At 41.4% G+C, this 19,042-nt stretch overlaps 1 protein-coding gene across 1 annotated transcript in view; it reads right to left on the reverse strand.

Annotated features, from left to right (window-relative positions):
• LOC109930125 (synaptopodin 2-like protein) overlaps window positions 1-18,755 on the reverse strand; it is a 30,763-nt gene extending 12,008 nt beyond the window's left edge. The window contains exon 1 of the mRNA XM_048616391.1: window positions 18,651-18,755. Coding sequence (XP_048472348.1) covers window positions 18,651-18,755 — 105 coding nt within the window. The remainder of the gene's footprint in view (window positions 1-18,650) is intronic.
• Window positions 18,756-19,042: the final 287 nt, after the last annotated feature.

The raw sequence follows: 19,042 nt of genomic DNA on the forward strand, positions 1-19,042 counted from the left end.
GGGGAAGCGGGATCTCAAGAGACTAATAAAATTCTAACAGGACTGGACAGGGTAGATGCAGAGAGGATGTTTCCAATGCTGGGTGTATCCAGAACCAGGGGTCACAGTCTGAGGATTCAGGGTAGACCATTTAGGACGGAGATGAGGAAACATTTCTTCACCCAAAAAGCCTGTGGAATTCATTACCACAGGAAGTAGTTGATGTCAAAACATTGAATGTATTCAAGAGGCAACTAGATATAGCACTTGGGGCAAATGGGAGCAAAGGTTATGGGGGAGAAAGCAGGATTAGGCTATTGAGTTGGACGATCAGATATGATTGTGATGAATGGCGAAGCAGGCTTGAAGGGCTGAATGGCCTCTTCCTGCTCCTAACTTCCATGTTTCTATGGGTCCACACTGCTACCGCTGTGTGTCAGCATTTACTAGTCTCTAACCTATTGTAGCCACAGTATTGATACAGCTGGTTCAGTTCAGTTTCTGGTCAGTAGTAGCCCCAGGATATTGATTGTGGGGTATTCAGTGATGTTAGTACCAATAGTCTTCAAAATCAATTGACACATAAATTGTTAATGATTCCTCCACATCAGAGGAAATTATTTTCTTTGCTGTTTCAAGTCTTTTTAACATTTTAACAGTGCTATTTACTCAAGGAAACAAAATCAAGCTGACTTCACCCTTAACTCTCTAAGACCCAGTGCACAGTGGAGTTAGTGAAATGCAGAGCACCTTTTCATGGGGAAGCAAGGGAACTGTTCTGGTGTGCAGATCCAAACCAGGATATTGGATACTAGATCCTAGGACACAGAGAAAGGCTTACTAAAGGATGTCCAACTAGAAAAATATGTCATCTTGCAAAAGACCACAGATGCGAGGCACAGCCACAAAGGAAAGTATTCATTACCAAGGTTGAAATAACAGTTTCATCTCATAGCAGGTAAGTCCTGCCTCAAAGGCTTGTCACAAAGATTGTGAAATGATCTCCCAGGAAGGATTGAGTCATTTAGAGAGATGTACTGATGAGTTCCCAGCCACTCTTGCCGCGTTACATCCCAAACTGAGGGACTCCTGTACAAACTTTGACAGCTGAGGAAATGAGCTAGCTTAATGAGCTGAATAGCCTTTGCTTATGTTTTCTTATTCATTGCTGGGATGTGAGTATCATCCATCCCTAGTTGCCCTTGAGAAGGTAGTGGTCAGCTGGTGTCTTAAACTGCTGCAATCCATGTGATGTAGGTACACTCAAAGTGCTAATAGGGAGGGAGTCCCAGGATATTAACTCTGCAACAGTGAAAGAAAGTTGAGGCTATGTGATGGCCCAATGGTATTTTCACTGGATTGTTAATCCAGAAACTCAGCTAATGTTCCAGGGACCTGGGTTCAATTTGAATTCAATAAAAATCTGAATTAAGAGTCTAATAATGACCATGAATCTGTCCATTGTTGAGAAAACCCATGTGGTTCATTAATGCCCATTAGGGAAGGAAGCTGCCATCCTTACCTGATCTGGCCTACATGTGACTCCAGCTATGTGGTTGATTCTTAACTGCCCTATGGGCAATTAGGAATGGGTAATAAGTGCTGGCCTGGCCACTGAGGCCCTCATTCTGTGAATGAATGTTAAAAGGAATGCTGATATTGTTCCAAATTAAGATGGTGTGTGACCCAGAGTGAAATTTTCTGCTATATGCTTGTCTTTGTGGTTTGGAAAGTGCTGCTGAAGGAACCGTGGTGAATTTCTGCAGTGCATCTTGAGTATGGTACACACAGCTGCTACTGAGCATCAATGATGAAGACTGAATATTTAAGTTATTATGGGGTGCATAGTTAAGCAGGCTGCTTTTTCCTGACCGTTGTCAAGCTTCTAGAGTGTTGGTGGAGCTGCACTCATCCAGATAAGTGGGGGATACTCCTGACCTGTACTTTGTAGATGGTGGACAGGCTTTAGGAAGTCAGGAAGTAAATTACTTGTCATAAAATTTTCAGCCTTTGATCTGTTCCCATTGCTGCAGTATGTAAATTATTAGGGTTTCAGTGATGGTAATGCGTTTGAATGTCAAGGAGCAATGGTTAGATTCTGTCTTTTTGGACATGGTCATTGCATGACTGAAGATACTGGGGACTTCTAGAGAAGGACAGCATGGATCATCCACACAGCACTTTTGGCTGAAGATGTTGCAAATGATTCAGCCTTATGTTTTGCACTGATGTGCTGGCCTTCTCCATTATTGAGAATGGAGATAGTTGTGAAGCCTGTTCTTCTTGGTTGTCGCTTAACTGTCCACCAACACTCACAACTGGTAGGACTGCAGATCTTTGATCTGATCTAGCTGGTATTTTTCACAAACAGGATGGTGCTGTCAGCCCAGAAAGACTTTCCGTCTGGTGTGCAGTTAAGTAGCATTGTACATGAATTTCAGTGTGATGTGATGCCAGGTAAATAACCCAAATGTCACAAAAATTGGCTAATCGGATCAAGCAGCATGTTTCTTCGGTTGTACATAATAGGCAGTGTACAGAGTGTATTTATCCAGCCTGTGTTTGAAAGAAATAAAGCAAACATGTACAGTTGTAGGAGAAAATTACTGCAGATGCTGGAATCTGTACTGAAAGCAACCAATGTTGGAGATCACCGCTAGTTAGACAGCATCCGTTGAGAGAGCAAGCTAATGTTTCGAGTCTAGATGACTCTTCATCAGAGCTGTGCCCTCCACACTTCACTTCAGTTCTGATGAAGAGTCATCTAGGCTTGAAACGTTAACTTCTGTTCTCCATGGATGCCGTCTGACCTGCTGTGGTCTCCAGAATTGGTTGTTCTAACTAAACATATAGAGTTAATTGGACAATATTTGCCAAACAATCTAGAGTGCATAAATACCAACATGAACAAACTGTTTAAGATAATCATGTGCACTCATAGTGTGACTTATTTATGCTTGCTGGAAGCGGCATATATTCACACACTTCTGTTTTTTCTTTGCAAACAAAAGGAATGTGATCAGTTGTTAGATCTTTTAATGAATTACCCAAGAGCTTGGACAGCCTGTGGTACCACATTGCTTTCTTCACAGTAATGCCTCTATTAGTCAGACTCGACCTCCAGCCAATATTTTATCCTGTAGAAAATGATTGTGATCATTTGAAATTTGGTATTCTTGCTGCTGTCCTGATGAATGCAAAGTGAAAAGTTTTGGAACAGGACTATCTTTTCAGCAAATAAAAACAATAAAATAAGAAATGAAACATTGTGTACAGAATGTGAAAGCTAAAAAAATTATGTCCCTGCTCAACTGAACAAAAATGAAGTAATTGATGCAGTTAAAAATTGCATAGCAGAAGGAACACTATCAGATTAGCACATGTCTCTGCAATTCTGCACTAAGGCTTGGCCAGATTGAGAGCTAAAGGCAAATCCCTCTGTGGCCAAAACTAGCCTGCAGCTCAGTGACAGGTGCCATTCCATTCAGTCCACATATCCCAGGCACTACGTATGTCTGTCACTTTACATGCATTATCTCTCCACACACATTTTATTTAAAGCATTAACTTATCTGGAATGTGTGTGTATAGCCTTCTTTGGTGAGCACTGACGGACAGTTACTCTCACACATAAAACATTTACCACCAGTATTCTTTAAAAATCATACACTGCTTCCAATGGCTTACATCACTGTTATGATATTTCATTTCTTTCTACTTGCTGATCCATTTGATTTCCTTCCTCCGTACCTTAATTTATTTTATTATTGCTGTGTAAGGGGATTATCTTGGGCCCTTAATGTGTAAGAACCACAGTTCATATGATTTAAAAGCAAAGTGCAATGGATCCTGGAGATCTGAAATAAAAACTATTCTGAAAATAATCATATTGAATTTGAAACGTTAACCTTGTTTTTCTCTCCACAGATGCTGCCAGATCTGCTGAGTTTCTCCAGCACTTTCTGTTTTTAGTTCATGTAACCCCTCTGCCTATGGAGCCTGCCTGTGCAGGTACTGGGGAAGATCAGGATTTGACTGTTTTACGATCCCTTCCAACCCCCAGTGTCTCAAATCACACACAAGCAGCAGCTGTTTGTGTGATAATGAAGGCTGGCATAGCTCTGGCCCCAGCTAGAATCACCATCTTCAGCGAAGGAAACATTACAGAGGGTTAAACAGCTGGATTGTTCACAGATCTTACTGATGTTTGGAATAAAATAGATAATTACCTGGCAGTAATAAAGTTCATTGTGTGCAACTTTTCAAATGCTGTGAAGTCAAAGTCAAACCCCACCCCACCAACCGTCTTTTTACAGGAAGTGTGACTTTATAGTCCATTCAGAAGTCAAAAACAGAAGTTGAAGTTTAATTTGGTAATTGTTTTGGTGTTATCTACAATCGGAGTCTGGTCTCTCAGTTTCTGCTTTATTCTCAGCTCTTGATAACAGCTGGTATTCAGTGAATGGAAAATGGATTTACAAGTGTTTCCTATCTTTTGTCCTCAGTGACTTCACAGAACTAGGGTGACAGGTACATGGGAAGGCCAGTACTTGCAACTTCCCCTTTGTGTCACACCACCCTGACTGTAAAAGTTATTGCTGTTCCTTCATCCTTGCCAGGCTAAATTACTGGAACTCCATTTCAAACAGCACTGTGAGTGTTCCTACACCATATGGACTCCGGAAAAAGCTCACCACCACCTATTTGATGCCAGCTGAGGATGGGCAATATGTCACAACCTTGCGAGCAACATCCTGAATGAATTCGGAACAAGAATGTCCATAATCCTAGTGTTCATTTACAGCGTCTCAGAAGTTCCAAATCATTGCATTTTCAGTGATCAATAGCACACACTGATGTTCTCACAAACTATTAATTTAAATGGTTAAATACCTCCATTAAAGCAATAATCTAGGCATCAATTGATATTTTAGGACTTCTTAACTCAATACTTCATGAAATCTTTGGGCACCAGGAGCACTCCTAAAAATAAGATCACTACCATTTACTATTTTTTCACTAAATCTTGATTCAGGCAACTGTCTTGTGTAATTTGCACATTTTCTTCATGTTTGTCGGGGTTACCTCTGGGTGATCCTGTTTCCTCCCACAGTCGAAAGATGTGCAGGTTAGGGTGGATTGGCCATGCTAAATTGCCCATAGTGTCCAGGGATGTGTAGGCTAGGTGGGTTAGCCATGGGCAACGCCGGGTTACAGAGTTAGGGTAGGGGGTGGGTTGGGTCAGGGTAGGATGCTCTTTGGAGGGTCAGTGCACACTCTGCTTCCATGCTGTAGGGATTCCATGATTCTAAACTCAATATGTAATATAATCTTAAATAAAATCAGAACTGTAAAGACTTGACAGCTCAAACAATATTTGATAAAGAACCTAGATCTCATTGTATTCAGAAAGATTGACTTGCATTGATAGAACAACTTTCACAATTGCAAGATATCCCAAAATGCTTCACAGTCAGTGAAGAGTTTTTGAAATGTAGACATTGTTGTAAATGTAGGAAACATAACAGTCAATTTGTACACAGTAAGCTCCCACAAAACCCAATGTGATCAGAGAGACATAATCCATTTCAGGTGTTAGTTTGAGGGATTAATATTGAATTTCCTTCTTGGTCTTTTGCATTTGTTTGTGAGAGCAGATGATTTATTATCTGATTGAAGTGATGACACCTTTGACGGTGCAGCACACCCTCAGCGTTGTGTCACGATGACTGTCCACATTTCTGTGCTTAAGATTCCAGAGTGGGATTTGAACACTAAATCTTCTGAACCTGTGAAGAAAGTGTTACCCACTGAGCCACGGCTGACGACGTCACCGGCACTGCAACAACACTTCAACTAAACCAAATTTTCTATATGTCTTTCTCTGCCACCTCCTTTCCAACCATGCTTGTTAAACAAACTTTGCAATTTCTCAATGTGATCTGGTGATCAAGCATTAAAAATAATGCTGAAATTTACTAATAATCAGCATCATCAAATATTGCACTTAAGAAGTGTTTGTAGTCTGGGTTGCACCTGCTGTAACCATACCATCCTATAATAGCATTGTCTGGTATTGTGGATATGTGACTTTCGACTCATCGCTACTCTTTTCTCCATTCTCCAGCCCTCCCCCAAGTCTATATCTGAAGGATGTGGATGTACATATACGATGGTATGTTAAGCCATAAGTAAAAATAAAACTCTGCCTGTACAACCAACTCCTCAACATCCAAAAATAGTCCACAAAGGGGGAGGGAGCAGTCCACAGAACTGCAAAGTAGTTTCAGGACCTTAGCTGAAAATAAGCCCAACAAATCAGCTTGAGGAAACAAAAGAAAACTTAATTGTCTTTGTGGAAATACCGCCTTTGGAAAAGGAACCCAGAAGGCGAGGAGATTTTGTTAAACATCAGAAATACAGCAACCCTTTCAACTCACTGAAGGGAAGGTTCAGAATGGGGGAAGAGAGTGCAGAGGGACGCTGGATTCATAGGGGACTCAGGGGAAGGGCAAGAAAGGGAGAAAGGACTCAAGAAGGGGGAAGGAGAGAAGGACCTGGCAGGGAAAGTGATGGTGCTTATTCCATACTGCTTTTATTTAAATAAATCATAAACCAAGCAGCATGATCGCTCAGTGGTTAGCACTGCTGCCTCACAGGGCTGGGATCCTGGTTCAGTCCAGCCTCGGGCGACTGTCTGTGGAGTTTGCATGTTCTCCTCATGACTGCATGGGTTTCTACTGGATGTTCTGGTTTCCTTCCACAATTCAAAGATGTGCAGATGGTAGACTGGCCATGCTAAATTGTCTCATAGGGTCCAGGGTGTGTAGGCTCGGTGGAATAATGGTTGATGTGGGGTTACAGGGATAGGGAGAGTCTGGGTGGGATCCTCTTCGGAGGCTGAATGGAATGATTTGAATTAAGCAAGTAGACTGCAGAAGACAGATGAGAAAATAGAACGTGAAAAATTTAAGAGAAGTCAAATAAATATTAGAAAGGTAAAGATGAACTACACGTTTCATGAAGGAATATGAAACATAAGAGTGAAATATTTTACAGGCACGTTAATAAAACGAGAAGGACTGGGTTGGGAGTGAGACCAATAAGGTATGGACAGGATAATACAACAGGTGACAGCAGAAAGGTGGCAGAATTAGAACATAATTATTTCACATTGGTATTACCACAGAGTTAGAACTGATGGACATGACATTGAATGAAGAAATGAGTAATATGTTAAGACCATTTAAAACGATTTTTTTTCATTCATGTGGTATGGACTTTACTGGCTAGGACAGCATTTGTTACCAATCCCTAATCTCCCTTTAGAAGATGGTTGTGAGCTGCCTTCTTGAACTGCTGCAGTTAGTTTGGTGTAGATAGTGGACTGGAGTATGTCGGAGTGTGGATGCCTGCAGAGACTCGTTCCATAAAGACTGCTGCTTCTTTTCACTAACTAAAGCTCCTCAACTCCCTAAGTACATTACTACTCCTTTTATTTACATCTGTCCTTGGTAGGTGATCGAATAAAGCTGTCCAGTGTAGTGTCATGCTCATTCAGGATTCTCTATTATTGTTGTTAGACTTATGTGGGCACAGACAAGGTGAATAGCAAGGATCTTTTCCATAAGGTGGGGGAGTTCAAGACTAGGGGGCATATTTTTAAGGAGAGAGAAGAAAGATTTAAAAAGGACATGAGGGGCAACTTTTTTACATAGAGAGTGATTCATATGTGGAATGAACTGCCAGAGGAAGTGATGGATGCAGATATAGTTACAACTGTTAAAAGACATTGAGATAAGTACATGAATAGGAAAGGTTTGGAGGGATATGGGCCAAAAGCAGGCAAGTGGGACTAGTTTGGTTTGGGAAAATGGTCGGTGGGGACTAGTTGGACCAAAGGGTCTGTTTCCATGCTCTATGTCTCTATGACTCTATCCCTGTTCTGGAGATATATATTTAAGTCCCAGCAGAATGAAATGATCATGTTCTCTTTGTTCTTAAAGGAAAGCATTTTATGTGTGAATCAATGAATCATACAATGTATGACAATAGCATGCAATTCAGAACACTCTCTGGTTAAACTCTTTGTCTGTGCTGAGATAGCAATGGAACAAGTACTTGCCTCATTGTTAGTCATGGTACCTGCTCCTAGTCACTCTCTGGTGTCCTGATGAGAAGGGGTCCATGTAAATGTGATGGGTGAGCACAAGTTCAGACTTGGTTATGATGCCCTTCATTTTTAAGCAATTTGTTCATGCCTTTTATTGAAATGCACATATTTAACATGGTCTTTTAGGAGACAAACTATCAGAGAGTTGACAACACAACACATCCATCTCACAGCAAGCATTAATTCCACCAGGAAAGGAGGAGAAAGTGGTAAAGTGGTGCAGGGGGAGGGAGAAATGACAGACCCACTGTTCACCACAAGAACCATATTGGATTTAGATGAAATATCTACAGCTTGAAATATTAACCATTTCTCTCTCCACAGATGCTGTCTGATCTGCGAGTTTTTTTCTGCTATTATTTCTGGAATACAGGATGTTGCTATCCTTTGAATTTTTTTTTGTTCTGCTCCCTTTTTTATCGTATTCTGTTTTTGTTCAATCAGGTGTTCAGATTTCTGGCAATGTTATATGAGATTATTGACCAGATCAATCTGTTTATCTGACTTTCTCCTTTGAATGTGCCTCTGCCATACTGGACATGACATTTCAGAGTCTTTTGTTTCACATTCAAAGGAATGTTGGGTAATCATAGAATCCCTACAGTGTGGAGGCAGGCCATTCGGCCCGACCCTCCGAAGACCATCCCACCCAAACCCACCCTCTCCCTGTAACCCTGCATTTCCCATGGCCAATCCACCTAACCTGCACATCTTTGGACTGTGGGAGGAAACCGAGCACCCGGAGGAAACCCACGCAGACACAGGGAGAACATGCAAACTCGGCAGTCACCCAAAGGTGGAATCAAACCCAGATCCCTGTCACTGTGAGGCAGCAGTAGAAACCACTGAGCCACCGTGCTGTTTCCATTTTCTAGTTAGCTCTGTACATGATGTGTTGTGGACAGCATCAATCTTGCAGTTGTCATCTGAGGGCAGGGGCAATTTAGAGTATGGACAATTTAGGACTATTTGCAATAGCTCATTTGGTTGACACCGTGCAGTGATCAATGCCACAAGACAGAAACACTGCCTACAATGGATGGGTACAACATTGGCCAATACAAACTTCAGAATAGTTTTACTTTCATTGTTAATGGTTTGCTTTGTCAATTATACAGACTGTACCCAGCCTTACCCTCGAGCCAAGGAATGCTTTAAGTGCACCCATTGGCTCCATATGATCCACCTGGTATGCAGGTGGTTTTATTGTCTTTGCGAGTTGGAGAGGAATTTCTGGGGTTGTCTACTGGCTCTTTCTCACCTGCCTCAGTGGATAGTGCTGTTCCAACATAAATGAACATAAATGCTTGAGTTTCCAACATTAATTGGATGAGGCAGTGATGAGGGTCTTCATGGTTTCTCTCTCAGCCTTATTTTCACAGGATCGTGTTTGTTAAGCTATCATTTCAGTTGAACTGATTCCATCAACTATGTCACAATTAATCATGCTATCTGCTCTAATTAAAGCTCACAACTAATTATCATTTAAATTAATGTGTAGCAGCACCATTCCTGAGAAGTAGAGTTTTGAGTTTTGAGTTTTTATTCAGCATGTAAAGAATGTACTGTTTTTATCCCATTTCCTCAAATGTTCAGCCAGGAACATTCCTGAAATTCCTCATTTAGTGACATGTAGCCATCAAAAATATTTCGCCTGCAGTTAAGTGCATGTCAGGGAAGATTTCAGAGTTTTTGTTCGAAATTGAGTGGAGTCTAACTAATGATGGAGATAATATTTTGAAAATAAATGACCAATACTTGAATACCAGAGCATTGTCTTTTGTATTTACTTCCTTTCTGTTCTTTCCTCCAACAGGGCTGAATGATATCACTCCTGCTCCTACTTTTTATATTTTTATGTATGTTCTTATTCAATGTTTAGATGTGAATATTCTCACTCATTTTTGGCTGGACCATCAACAACGAGACTTAGACTTTATATAAGAAATTTTGTTGCACCAACAGACTAATCAGGAGCAGGAGTAGGCCATTTTGCCACTTGAGTCTGTTCCACATTTGGTCAGATCATTATTGATCCGATAGTGGATTTAGCTTCACTTTCATGTTGTTGTTCCTTCATACCAGGCTTCCCAAAATTCTACTCTCTTGTCAATCAAAAATCTGCCTAACTCAGCCTTGACTATATTCAGTAACCCAGCTTCCTCTGCTTTCTGGGGAAGAGAATTCCACAGACCAATGATCCTCTGACAGAAAATAGTTCTCATCATCTCTGCTTTAATTGGGAGACACATATATTTAAATAATGTCCCCTTATTCTCGTCTATCCCACAAGGGGCAACATCCCCTTGGCTTCGATCCTGTCAATTCCTCTCTGGATCTGATAAGATCACTTTTCATTTTTTCAACTTCTCTAAAACATTTCACTCCACTTCGCCACTAACTCATCTGGATCGGACAAGTATAAGAGAGTAACGTGTCTTGGAAAACTTGTTATTTCTGGTCAGTGTTCCAGTGTAGCTGCAGGGACAGTGCTTTGTGTTTACCACAAGTCTCCAATGTCATTTGACAAGGTCCATTTGCAGGGTTCTACAATAAGAAGGGATAATCCAAACCCTGAGGTAATCTGTATTTCCCTGTTTATTTGGGACATGAGCATTTTAATATAACAAAACAAGACTTAAAAGTGACTTTTATGAAATTGATTAATTTCCAATGAAGAAAAAAGTGGATTTGTGTTTATTCAAGAAAATAAATTTGCAATATCGGATCTTTATGCCTTAACCATGCTTGCTTCCTGATTAAATAAGAAACGTAACAAAATTTTGATTACAATTTAGGATTCTGGATAACCCAGAGAAAGTGTAGAAGAATCAGTTTGTGGCATGTGGTCATATAATGATGTCTGAAGCTTTTTTTAGTTCAACTATAGAATTTTCCCATACCTGACACTGTCTAATCCCAGAGCTGTGTGAGTCATTGGATACTTAATGCATGAGAGCGTGTTTAGGACTAAGTTGGTGCCAGACGTCATGAGCCTGTATTGAGAGTCTATTCAGTTTAACTAAATATAGTTCTGGTTATCTGGTGCTATACTGGTAATTTGAACAGGTGCTGTTTCATGGATCTAGGCTACGCACATAAAATATATTTCACCTTCACAGCCTGGATAACAGTTTGATGGAATGAATCAACCTCTCATTCTAGAACACACCCCAGCGCAATCACATTGATTTCAGTGTGACCGGATTGCATAAGGAGTGTGCAAATAGGTCACCTCTTGGTCAGTGAAAATGGAAATCAGCCCCATTCCTTAACAGAAATGTTCTGTCTGATTTTCATTTCTATTTCCTGAACAGTTTGTGCTCTTTGTTCGAGGTGAGATTGAGTTCTGGGTTCAGGATCAGGTAGATTTGTGCGGTCAGTTATGTTGGAAGTTAAATGAAAGCAAACTACAGATGCTGGAGTCATAAGAACAAAGTGTTGTGAATATTGTAGTTCTGAAGAAGAATCCTGTTGGACTGAAAGTGTTAACTCTGTTTCTCTCTCTCTATAGACATCGGATGCTAGAGATCTGCAATAAACGCAGAAATTGCTGGACAAACTCTGAAGAGAGAGAGAGGAAAACAGAGTTAACACTTTCTGTCCTGTAAGATTCTTCTTTAGTTCCTGCTGTGTTTTTCCAATACTCTGTTTTTATATTTCACACCAACATTAATATATACAGTGGAACTTCACACCCACATTAATATATAATGACAACATTATAATGAATTAAAGAAGTTAAACCCATGAATGAGAAGCTTTAGTTACAAATATAAATTAGAAATAAAACTGCTGCTGTTTTGAATCAAAGAATCATAGAGTGATTATGGCAAAAAAGAGGCCATTCAGCCCATTGACTAGAAACAAGAACAGGTGCAGGGCCTCAAAATAATCATCAAAAGCATCGATAAAGGAAACTAAAACAAACTATTTCCATTGGATTGGTAAATCAGTTACTCTGGGCAGTAAATATTAGTTCATCACTAAACTTAGGCATTCGGGGAATTTTTTTAATGTAAAAGATGGTTGTGACAAAAATTTGTCAAACCAGGTAAAAGGGGAAAAAATCCAGAAATGTTCTCTCATGGTGAACCCTCAAATCTTTGGAAACATTCTTAAAGAATAGCAAAAAAAAAACAGAGAATATTAACTCAGTGAGTTATTCCTTTACAGAGGCCAGTACAGGAGCAATGGGTTGAATGGCCTCTTTGCACACTGAAAGATTTTGGTGTAAACCAGGCATGAAATGAAACAAATTGATTTGATCTCAAAGGGAGTCTCACCATAATGTGGTCTAATCAACAATGTGTGTTCCAGATCCTTCACCACAAATTGGGGGACTGGAGAGTATTTGTTTTACATTTCAAGATATTGTCATCTGGAATATTATCCCCAAAGAACACTGGAAGCGTATTCAATAGTTGCTTTCAAAAGGCAACTGGATAAATTTGGGGAAGTCTGTAGGGCTGTGGAGAAAGATCAGAAGAGTGGGACAATTGGAAAGCTCTTTCTAAAAGCCAACACAGGTATGATGAATGGACACTTTTTCTACTGTATTATTCCCTGTAATATGTATCACCAGCTTAAGATCTGTAATCAGGAAACTTGGTGCAGGGCTTTCCACGTAAACCAGACATCAAGAGAGGTTTGTGATGAGAACTTCATGGTTGCACTTTCTTATTAAGATAAATCCTATATCACTTTCATAAGTTTCCAATCTATAGACATGTTAGTAGTAAACTTGAGTCTGTACCCATTACATATAGATGTATGGGCAAGAACACCACTCTATGTCTCTAAATCTGCTGATATCAATTGAGACCAAACACCAACACAAAACATGTCAGCATGCAATGTCTGAACAACCTTTTGCATTCCCCATGACCAGAGCTCACTGCCTCAAATCCAAAGAACATTGCAGAACATCTGGCCAAGAGTTTTCTTTTCATGGTTGAGTGAAGGGGATCGGCTAACAAAACATATAACTCACATCTCCCTTTAATCCAAAGCAACCATACAGAGGAGTGTGAATCTTGAATATTAACAATGTGGATAGTATTTCAAATATAAATCAAGAAGTAGGACCATAATTTTAGAACAAAATAAAATGCCAGTCTTCAGTCTTATTCTAAGTAATGGGGGAAGTGATAGCTTAGTGGTATTATTGCTGGACTGTTAATCCAGAGACCCAGATAATGTTCTGGGGACTGGATTCAAATCCTGCAATGGCAGATGGTGGAATTTGAATCCAAACTAATGATGACCATGAAACTGTTGTTAATTGTCAGGAACAACTCATCTGTTCCACTAATGTTTTTTAGGGAAGGAAACTGCCATCCTTACCTGATCTGGTCTACATGTGACTTCAGACCCATGCAATGTGTTTGACTCTAAACTGCCCTCTGGGCAATTAGGAATGGACATAAAATGCTGCCTAGCGATACCCTCATCCCGTGAATGAATAAAGAAAAAAATGTAATGAGCATCCATACTTCTCTGCAGTGGAAAATTCAAAAGATTCACAATTGAGTGAATAAAGAAGTTTCTCCTTGTCCCAGTTCTAATGGCTGACCCCTTACTCTGAAAGTGTAACCTTAGCTGTAGACTCCTCAGTCATGCAAGACTCTTTGCAACATCTACCCTATACAACCTCTTAAGAATGTTATATATTTCAATTAGATCACCTCTCATTCTTCTAAACTGTCAGGAATATAGATTCAATCTCTCTTCATTGGATGATCTCCTTACTGCAGGAACCAGTCTCCATTGCACTCACTCTAAGGCAAGTAAATCCTTAATTAGTAAGGAGAGCATAACAGTGGAGAATAATCTTGGTGTGGTTTCAGTATGGTCCTATACAATTGCTGCAAAATTATTCGTTTTTCAACTTCAGTCCTGTCTAATAAAGACCAACAGACCATTTACTTTCCTATGGGCTTTGCTGTACCTTCTTACTAACTTTCTGTGATTCATATACAAGACATCCGGATCCCTCTGAATATTAATATTTCCTGTTGTGACCCTCTGCAGTCCATAGATATTCTACTCAACCTGATAGCTAGGAAATATGCCAACAAGGTAATCTTCAAAATATTCAGTTCTGTCAACTGACAGGAGCTTGAATTTAAACTTGACAACAGATGCACAAATAGAACAACAATGACTTCACAAATTTAATATTCATGGCACTTTGCAAAAAGCCCTTCAATTCATGTTTCTGAGGAAGTTTGTAAACTAATGATTTAGTTTCATTCAGAGTTCACTTTGTTATATTTGCCTGAAAGGTTTTTGCTCACTCAGGGAATCAAAGCAGAAAAGGGAGCTGTCTAGGCCCGAAACGTCAGCCTCTCTGCTCCTATGATGCTGCTTGGCCTGCTGTGTTCATCCAGCCCTGCACCTTGTTGTCTCGGATTCTCCAGCATCTGCAGTTCCTACTATCTCTGAGGTAGGGTGTCAGCCATGATTACACTGAATAGTAGAGCAGAATCAATGGGCCTAATGGTCAACTCCTGCTGCTAATATGAATGTTCCATGTCTCATCAAAGGACTCCTGTCTTAAATGACAAGATCCAGTATATCGATCATCATTTCTGCACATTCCAATGATCATATCCGAGCTGGCAAAACAAGGAGCAGGTGAGAAATATCCAGGAACACTGAAGGATTTAAGGATGGAAATTGTGGAGGCCCTGTTCACAAATCTTCAGTCTCCCTTTGACTCAGTGGTGGTGCCAGAGGACTGAAGAATTGTTACTCATGTTCCCAATAATTCATAATATTAATTGTCACACAGACAAATGTGGGTTAATTCAGGAAAGCCAGTATGGATTCTTTAAGGGAAGGTTGATGAGGACAATGCAATTGATGTAATGTCAATGGATATCCAAAAAGTATTTGATGTAGTGCTGTACAACAGACTCTGAGCAAAGTTCTAGCTCATGGATATGAAATTGGCTGAGTGACAGGAATGGAGATTAGTGGCTAATGAATATTTTTGCAGGCTGGAGGAAGCTTTGTAGTGGAAATCCCTGGGGGTCTATATTGGGACCCTTGCTCTTCCTGATAAATACATACCTATATCAACGAACAAGATCTTAGTGTATATAGATTTTGTTGATGATATGAAACTTGGAAGCATTGTGAATTGTGAGGACAATATAGAATTTCAAAAACACATAGATAAGTTGATGGGATGGGTGAACAAGTGGCAGGTGAAGTTCATTGTAGAGAAATCTGAAGTAATTCATTTCGCTGACAAAATTCAAAATGAACTAAGGGACAAAATTCTACAGAGGGTGTAGGACCAGAGGAACCTGGTTGTAGATGAGCATGAGTCATTGGAGGTAGCAGGGGAGATTGAGAGTTGGATTTATACAGTTTACAGGGAGGTCAACGACAAGAATGAGGTGCTTATTTTGAACCTATATAAGATATTAGTTAATTCTCAAGTAGAGTATTAAAACCAGTTAAGAGCTGCTGTTTCGTTAGAGAGAAATGACTGGTAGTAGATTAACCTTAAGGTCACTTTGCCTCAGGCGAGGTTGAGAAGGTGAATCCTTTATGGTGACCTCAGCCGGTGTGGGAATTGAACCCACACTGTTGGCATCATTCTGCATCCCAACCAACCAACTGAGGTAACTACTGATGACATCACAAGTTTTTATTTCCTAATTTTAAATTGATATTAGGACATTGATTGAGACGTTGGCACAGAAACAGAATTGTCCAAAAGGTCCTTAATTAGTAAATGTGACAAAACTGGCACAGAATTGTAACTGTGCAGTGGTAATGTCCCTACCTCTGAGCCAGAAGACCCAGGTTGCAAGTCCCACCTGCTCCAGAGATCTGTCTTGATATCCTTGAACAGGTTGATTCAAAACAAAATGCAGAATTGTAAATGTTTACACAAATGTGCCACTGCTACAATTTGCCAGTGTATCAGTGAGGGCAGTTTCCTTTGCTGGTTTGGAAGGTCAGTGATCTTGGCCCAGTGGTTAAGTGCTGGAATATTTCTATGCATAAATTATCACCTCATAAACATGTCACAATGTCCTGTTTTATTTCTCAGAGTCCATTGCAATCCTTTAGTTTCAGCCTAGTTTACAAAGTTGCTACAATTGCAACAAATTATTTCATCATCCATCATAATTCTAAGGAAGAAGAAAATGCCCAGGAGAACAAAGAGCTGGACCATTGAGAATTACAGAATGAGGGAGCACAGAAGGAGTCTGTTCAGCCCACTGTGCATGTGCTGGCTTTGTGAATGCATGTGTGCCCTTATCTAAATACTAAAGCAGGTTCTGAATGGAACAATGGAACTCGAGATGATTTCTGATTTTCCAGGTTGGATCAACCTCCAGGTATGTCGACATGTGATAGTTTGAGTCTTTAGTTTGCTGGCTAGCCCTAAAACAATTCTTCTTTTGATGCGATTTTGTAACAAGACATGACATCACTTGTCAACATTGAAAAATAGAAACAGGAGTAGTCCTTTTGGCGCTTTGAGCTGGCTGCACCATTCATTATGATCATGGCTGATCATTCAACTCCATAACTATGTTCCCACTTTCCCAGCTCCCCGTACCCTTTCATCCCTTTAGCCCCAAGTGCTATAACCAACTACTTCTTTAAATTATTCAATGTTTTGGCCTCAACTGCTTTCTGTGCTAGCACATTCCACACTCTCACCACTCTACGGGTGAAGAAGATTCTCCTCATCTCATTCCTAAATGTTCAACCTTCGGCTGTGACCCTGGTTCTGGACTCAGCCACCATCGGGATCATGATTCCTGGATCTGCACTGTCTAGAATTTTATAGTTTTCTATGAGATCTCCCCACCTGCCCCATTTTTCTAAATTCCTATATAATATGAATGTAATTCTAACCAATTGAACCTCTCCTCATACCTCGGACATGCTATTCCAATGCTGTGTGTTTATTTTCTGATCCTGAGTTAACTTTGGCCTATGTGGAGAGACAGAAGTCAAGCAACCACCAAATGGCAAACATGTCCCATAGTAATAACATTGTTCCCAACTCTGTTTGGAGTACCCCCCCACAGAGGGAAGGGACAGGTGGCTAAGCAGCACTTCTACAGGTTCAATAGGCCTTAAAGTCAACTAATCCTGTGGGAATCAAACCAGGAACTGCTTGAGAAACTCAGCAGGTCTAGCAGCATTTGTGGAGAGAGAAACGAAGTTAACGTTCCAACTTCTGTATGACTCTTGTTCTTTGGAAGACTCCTACTCGACTGGAACCACTCTGATTCTCTCTCCACAGATGCTACCAGGCTTGCTAAATTTCTCCAGCACTTTCTCATTTCATTCCCACCAAGCCTATTCATCCCATTGCCCTGCGGAATTAACCTGAGCTGCTCAAGGATCAGGACCGGGTTAACTCTCTGAGTGAACGGAGCTGACACTGAGCTCTTTCCAGTTCCTCTCCCCATGGCCAATGCCAGGGGTCTGACAGGTTTTCCCTGAAATCTATCCGAAAGAGTTTCACGCAATTTGCCTAATCTCTAACAGTGGCTACAGGGGATTAAACCCTCCCTTCCCGAGCACATGAACGGGAGCTGTTTGGACACCATCAGCAGTGCAAAATGATCAGCAGTGTTTGGGATAGTCCTGCTCTGAGAAACCCTCTTGCTTGCAATCGAGACATTTTATAGTTAATAAAAACCGAAAGAACTGCAGATGCTGCAAATCAGGAACAAAAACAGGAGTTGCTGGAAAAGCTCAGCAGGTCTGGCAGCATCTATGAAAAAAGAAAATCGACATTTAAACCGCCATTTTCCCAGCTACCATCAGTTCTGAGGAAGGGTCACCGGACCCGAAACGTTAACTCTGATTTTTCTTCACAGATGCTGCCAGACCTGCTGAGCTTTTCCAGCTTTTAGTCACGTTATAGTTAAACTCACTTTGTGGACAATTCCCCGAAGTTCCACTGACCCCACTTCAGCCATTGAGATCAAACCAAGTAAACTTGAAAGCAACTGAGCAAGAGACAGACTAAATTCACCCTCAGAGTGTGAACGGGACAGCTTGACATCAGGACAGGAGTCGGGGCGAGGTATTAATTCCGACAGAAAGTGTCCCCAGTGGGGGAACTGTCCCGGAGATATCTCTCTGTGTGTGTCCCTGTCTCTAACTCTCTCTCTCTCTGTCCGGGACCCCCCCACCACACCCCTCTCTTGATCTGGGAGCCTGTCTCTCAGATACCCTTCTCTCTGAGACCCACTCCCCCCACCCACCCTCCCCAGGGTCTGTCCCCTGGGCGGGATGTTTCCGAGTACGGTGCATTTCCCGGGGTACAGTCTCTCTCTGGGGGTTATTCTATTAGTCTAAGTGCTGACCCTGGTCAGGGACTCTCCGGGGATGCCTCTGTTGGGTGATACTGTGGGGTTTATTTGGCGGGGTGGGGGGGGGGGTCTCTCTCTCTCCCTGCGGCTCCCTCTCTGCCCGGGGTTTCTGACCCAGTCACAGCCTCTCCTACCTTGGCTACTTGCAGCGGCTGGTGTTGCTGGGAACCTCCTTGGAGCCTGAAGCCCCAGGGCGCTCCCCCTACAAGGGTGACCAGCGTCTCCTCCAGGCTCCCCATCGCCTGCCCTGCTGTCCTTCAGCAAACCGGGGCTCGCTGGCATCTCCGCATCGCCCTGAAGCTCCCCATCTACCGTGCAAGCTGCTGTCTCCGGTAGGAAACTGTGAGCCACTCGATGGACTCGTCCCCCTGGCCAGTCGTACCCGAGCTAACATTAGGAGCTCAATCCAGGCTTGGTCCAAAGCCAGCTTTCAACACATGTTGCGTCAGTCTCTCAGAGATGAGGGGCAAGCTGGAAGGGAATGGCGAAAGAGTGGCCCAGACTTCACAGAGTCCTGGCAAACTCT

Source organism: Rhincodon typus, chromosome 34, assembly GCF_021869965.1.
Source record: "Rhincodon typus isolate 14 chromosome 34, sRhiTyp1.1, whole genome shotgun sequence".
Lineage (NCBI taxonomy): Eukaryota > Metazoa > Chordata > Chondrichthyes > Orectolobiformes > Rhincodontidae > Rhincodon > Rhincodon typus.